Here is a 5,662-nt window from a genome sequence, read left to right as displayed (position 1 = left end):
TTTAAGCTGAAAGATCCTTCTATTTTCACATCCATTAATTTTATAGTTAATGATTATTACCAAGTCACTCTTTTAAGGTGTTACTTCGAAGTACACAGCGTATTTTTCATCACTGTAGGAAGAGAGTGGAAACATCAGGTAAGTGTCGTTGCCACCATAAGCCTCAAAACTCATGGGATGATACGAAGCTCTTCCCGTGGTCACACCGAAACTGGCTGCCATCTTGTTGAATCTTTCGCACTCAAGAGTGATATCCCTTCCTTGAGCAACCAAGAAGCAACCTTGGATGCCGCTGGCCTCGAAAGAAATTTCTCCCGGATGACCAGAGAGCGCCGAACGTAGCTTAAACACCGAAGAACTCGAGGGGAAACCCGAGCTCTTGCCGTTAGTAAGCCTGACACCATCTTCAATCCCAAAATAAGTGACAAACCTCCCCGGCCGATTCAAGAGCTCGAGAGATACCTCCCGATCGAGCAGCAAGCTTGTAACATCCTTGACTTGAATCTTCTCTATCGTCTTCAGAGATGGTAGTAACTTAAGTCTGAAAGTTGCCAGAGAAGCTTCTTCGGAGCCGTGTTGAGGCTTGCTGATCATGGACAAAGCTCCATCGCTGCTTGCTGCTAGATACTGGAGCTTTCCTTGTTGGAGTTGCGTGAAGCTAAACAGATTACTGTCACGCACCGGTTTTATCCATCTCGAAGGAGTCGATACGTTGACGGATCCAAGTTTATAATTGCCATCGCTCATCCCAGCCAGGAGGTAAGGACCGTAGTATATCGCGTAGAGCGATGAGTACTTTGAGCGCTCATCTAGATCATTTTCAAAAGCGAGTGTAAAACTTATATCGAGAGCTTCCATTCGTTACCTTGGATCTTTTCGAGCCTTAGCATGGCCGAGAAGGTAAAGGATAATTTATCTCCGGTCTTCCATTCTCGTGACACATCGAAGAACGTTCCTGTGAGAATCGAGCTTTAGAGAATCCAATCCATGCTATATGCCAGGAAACGAAAGAACCCGTACCTGGTGTTAAGTTTTGAAGCTCAAGTCCGTTGAGAAGGCACCTGGAGGATTGAGCCCAGTAAGGCACCCGAACGGACAACTTTGCTTCGCTAGTTTTTCCAAGCACAAGCTTCTGCAAGTTTCACTTCAACAAAACCGGGCAGAGGAGAAAATTTTAGCCTCACCTGTGTGAAATTGAATGTGACCGTCATCACAGGATCAGTCGAGGTCATATGATAAACCCGTTGATCTAAGCTGAGACCAGCAGCAGTCCACAAAACTTTAGACGACAAATATTGGATCACGTATAGCTGTGGAGTGTCTTGTACTTCATTTGTGAAGTAAATGGAGTCTCCAAGCTTGGAAAAAGACTCGATTGCTACAAAAATGTGCAAGTTTTGGACATAAGAAGGAGAAGAGAAGAACATACCGGTTCCATAGCAGCACCAGAAAGACGTGAATGGTGTTCCCCAACCATGATAGGACTTCGCTTTGGAGCTTCCAGGGGCGAGAGGAAGCATGTAGATCATAACTCCAGGCTCTTTTCCTCGTTGAATTGTGAGAACCCCGTTGATTAACGCTCTCTCGTAGAAATCAGCATAATGCATTTGCTTTGTCCAGCGGAAGAGATTTCGTGCCACCTAAAGCAGCAAACAGCATGTGAGGATAAAAGTAAAAAAGAGAAAAGACTTCCTAATGGAAACCTTGAGCATGTTGTAAGTTGTACAAGATTCTTCGTTTTCGGTTCCCAGAGTGTCTCCAAGTCTATTTGGATTGGACCTGAATTATAAACAGGCCCAGATCTCAGATTGAGCTTACTTGATAAATCCTTACCAGAATTCGCCGGAAGACGTCCCCCCCGTAGCATATGTATGGGAGGAGCTCACGATTTTCATGAAATATTCGCTTAAATCCTGAAAAAAAACTCGCTAACTCTCATGCTTACAACTGGATTAAAAGCTGGACCTTATAAAGCTTATCACCCACAACTTCGTACCGCAATTGGGCACCAATCACGATGGGTATGTGAGTGTTGGCATGAAAGCCCGATATGCTATCAGCCTGGAAAAATTACCAGAAAAAAAAGAAGGCAAGAAAAATGCAAGAAATAAAAGAGAAGAAAACAGAAGAATTACCCGAACAGCCAACAATCCTAGGAAACATGGTTTATCAAACAAGTGTGCCAACTTTAAGTGTTTCGCATCTCCCTGAGAATGGTTTTTTCGTCAGGATCAACCAAGCCAAGCTGTGAAGAGCTTACCGTAATTTGATAGATACGATACAAGACATCGTTCATCCCGCCAGTCTCCTCGTTTAGTGATTGCCAGTGTCTCTCGATGCTATACTTCTCAATGACCATCTCAACGCGGCTCCCAAAGTAATCAGTCATGCCTAACAGCATCTCGAATGCAAGACTGTTCGCGGCATACGTATACTGATCCAAAAGTCCTGCCATAATCTTTCAAGGGAACAAAAAAACAGGACTACGTTGGACGTTCAAGAAAAGAAAAAAAAAAAAAAACAAGAAAGCTCTATACCTTGTGAATTGTGTAGTATGGTGCCCAAACAGACTCCAGAGCTTCGAAACGATCAAACAAGCTGGTTGGAAAAGCAGACAAGTATCCAGTTCCAATCTTTGCCTGGCACTCGGCCAAAGCTGCTACGACAGCGTTCATGTTTTCGTAGATGGTGAGGTTGTGAGTGGAGGCCCAAGTCATTGCACTCGCACTGAGATAATGCCCTGCAGGTGGAAACTTAAGATCACCGAGGAAAGAATCGTCTCACACATACCCACGAAATGACCCCGGAGCTCTGAGGTCGGAAGCTCCCATCCTCCATAGGCTGATCCCGAGGCGTTCAACCCAGCAGTGGTTCTAAAACTATACACCAAGTTGTCCACATCGAGCATGAGCAAGTAGTCGAGATTGGTTTGCTGCGCAATTGCCTGCCACGAGTCCGGCAAAAGCCTCACGTCGTGCAGTGAAACAGCCCCAAGAAAGGAATTGTTTTGCTGCTGCTGGAGGACTCTCCTCCTGGAAAATTCTAGCGAACCTGTGGCGGTGGTGGTGTTCCAGCTGCTGGCGGTCGACGTGAGCTCCAGGCCGGAATCGAATGCGGCGAGGAGCTGAGCCCGCAAGGTGTGTGAAACCCCAGTGTTGGTGCACATCTTTCCATGGCCAAGCGGGCAGAGGAGCGGCAGCAAAGTGAGTACCAGGAGCGAGAAAGGGATCATCGTTCGCCTTCTAGACTTCCTGGAAAAGAAACAAGAAGATCATGGAAAGATCAAGCTTAAGAACATAAAGACTCTAAAGAGAAAAATAAGGAGAGAAACCCCTTGTCTGGTTTCGATGATGCTGCATTATCCTCTAGCGCAATCATCCTCCATTCCTTGGAATGCAAGGAAAGCTACCATCACAAACCATCTCCACTCTTGATGCAATCTTAAACTTTGCTTCTTTAGAAAGCTTCTCAAGAAATTGCATGATCACTCAAGTCCAAGACCTCCTTTTTGCATGGATGATTGCCTCAGGCTTATCGATTCTTGCAAGACACTTTCTTTTGCTCGGCAGATTCGAGCTCGTCTTGACTGTGCCGGCACTGTGTTTATCTCCAACAAGCTCATTGAGATGTTTGGCAGGTGTGGTGGAGTGCAAGATGCCGAGAGTGTCTTCTATGCGATGGACAAGAGGGATCCCTTCTCGTGGGATGCAATGCTCCTGGCGTATACGAAAAACTCTTGCCTGACCCAAGCAAGGGTTTTCTTTTTTGATCTAATGCCGGAACAGAGCCTCATTGCCTGGACTGCAATACTCGTGGCACATGCCCAAAAAGGGCATCTTGTTGAAGCAAAACGGCTGTTTGAAAGTATGCCTTTTAAAGACATAGTAGCATGGAACACCATGATAAGTGGGCTTGCTCAACACGGACACTTAAGCAGCGCTGAGATACTCTTTGACCAAATGCCGCAAGTTAATCTTGTCACATGGAATGTGCCATGCTTACGGCATATGCCGAAAACGGGCATCTTGAAAACGCATACCACCTGTTTAATCAGATGCCGGAAAAAAATTTGGTGACTTGGAATGCTTTGCTTTCGGCTTTGGCACAAGCTCGACACATTACTGGCCTGCAAATTGTGTTCAATCAAATGCCACTGTGGAATCTAGTTTCTTGGACTTCGGTGCTGACCGCATATTCAATTGACCGGCATTTTGAAAAGGCTGAGCTGACTTTTAAGGCCATGCCCGTATGGGATTTGGTTGCCTTCAATGCCCGGCTGACAGCCTCTTCTCAAAACGACTCTTATGAGAAAACAAAGAGAATGTTTGAGAAGATGCCAGAGCGTAACTTTGTCTCTTGGAATGCAATGCTTTCAACGGCTATTGCAAGCCGTGATCTTGATTCCGTAAATTCATTGTATAATAACATGCCTCAGCATAGCTTTTATACTTGGAATATTGTTTTGGCTGCATACACACACTATGGCCTTATGGAAAAACCGAAGGATATGTTTGAGACGATGCCGGAGGAGGATCTTATTTCTTGTAACACTATGCTTTCTGGATATGCCCAAAACCGGAATCTAGAGCTTGCCAAATTCATGTTTGATAGAATGCCACAAAGGGACCTATTTTCCTGGACTGCTCTTCTCTCTGGTTTTTCACAAAATGGCTTTATTCAGGAGGCTACTAGTGTGTTCTACCAAATGCCAAAGAAGGACTTTGTTGCATGGAGCGCCTTTCTTTCAGCACATGCCCAAAACGGGCACCTTTTATACTGTAAGTTGCTATTTGAGAGAGCCCCAGAGCAAGATTTAGTGTGGAGTGCAATGTTGTCTGCATATGCCCATAATGGTCACTCTAAAGAGGCTATTGATCTTTTTGATGCCATGAAACTCATGTCTATACCCAATGACATATGTTTTTTATCTGCTCTTCTCGCTTGTAGCCATGTTGGAAAAACCCACACAGGTCACTACTGGTTTTTGTCGATGCAAGCTGACTTTAATGTCAGACCCAACCAGCAGCACTTTTGTTGTATTGTTGATCTTTTGGGACGTGCTAGCTATTTGGTTAATGCAGAGGATTTAATTGCTAATATGAGCCGGATATTTAGAGTGGACGTGTTTTCTTGGAGCTTGCAAGAGTCACAGCCATGTTACATTTGGAACTAATGCAGCAAAGAATGTGTTCGACCTTTGTCCTGGGGGTGAAGCTCCTCAAGCTTATCCTTTGCTTGCAAATTTAATTGGTCAAAACGTGGAGTTTTAGAAACTCTTTTGCTTTAAAGAGATGTTGTATGATAATTTATTTTAGACATGTCAATGAGAACATAACTTATCACTACCTCATGCCCAGCAAACGTTGTTAGAATGTTTTTCAGAGTATATAACTACATTACAATCATTGATCTTGGACTCGGTCCTGAACTCCATTTTAGACTCGGTCTCGAACTTAGTCTTGAATAGTAAAAAATATAGTGCAACTAAGGAATTTACAAAATTGATGAATTTCCCATACTGTTTTCTTTATTAGATTTAAAATAAGATTACCATTTTTTTGAAATTGCAACATACAATTATAACCATATTGTGTAGTACATGATTCCCAAATTTTATTTCTTTCAAACTACAAAACAAGGTTGCAATGTGATTCAAGAATAA

At 43.9% G+C, this 5,662-nt stretch overlaps 2 protein-coding genes across 3 annotated transcripts; one reads left to right on the top strand and one right to left on the bottom strand.

The window, feature by feature from the left end:
• LOC9658425 lies at positions 1 to 3,484 on the bottom strand. Of its 2 annotated transcripts, none has more exons than XM_024679294.1 (13): positions 3,332 to 3,484; positions 2,791 to 3,251; positions 2,538 to 2,740; positions 2,261 to 2,458; positions 2,136 to 2,207; positions 1,966 to 2,061; positions 1,834 to 1,913; positions 1,704 to 1,779; positions 1,430 to 1,640; positions 1,185 to 1,378; positions 1,021 to 1,132; positions 866 to 955; positions 1 to 809 (listed from the first exon to the last, which is right to left on the bottom strand). In XM_024679294.1, exons 1-13 carry the CDS (start codon positions 3,376 to 3,378, stop codon positions 73 to 75), a joined length of 2,577 nt encoding a protein of 858 aa, XP_024535062.1. In that variant the 5' UTR covers positions 3,379 to 3,484; the 3' UTR covers positions 1 to 72. The 2 variants fall into 2 exon arrangements, with proteins under 2 accessions (XP_024535062.1, XP_002974315.2); XM_002974269.2 differs by having other exon boundaries at positions 1,021 to 1,129.
• Positions 3,485 to 3,512: 28 nt separating this feature from the next.
• On the top strand, positions 3,513 to 5,173 carry LOC112347773 (pentatricopeptide repeat-containing protein At4g02750-like). Its single transcript, XM_024679139.1, has 2 exons — positions 3,513 to 3,968; positions 4,055 to 5,173. The coding sequence occupies exons 1-2, from the start codon at positions 3,513 to 3,515 to the stop codon at positions 5,171 to 5,173; spliced, it is 1,575 nt and encodes a 524-aa protein (XP_024534907.1).
• The last annotated feature ends 489 nt before the right edge of the window (positions 5,174 to 5,662 follow it).

Source organism: Selaginella moellendorffii, unplaced genomic scaffold (genome assembly GCF_000143415.4).
Source record: "Selaginella moellendorffii unplaced genomic scaffold, v1.0 SELMOscaffold_24, whole genome shotgun sequence".
In the NCBI taxonomy this organism is placed as follows: domain Eukaryota; kingdom Viridiplantae; phylum Streptophyta; class Lycopodiopsida; order Selaginellales; family Selaginellaceae; genus Selaginella; species Selaginella moellendorffii.
The sequence above is the reverse complement of the archived record's forward strand: the minus strand, read 5'-3'. Positions and strand labels throughout refer to the sequence as shown.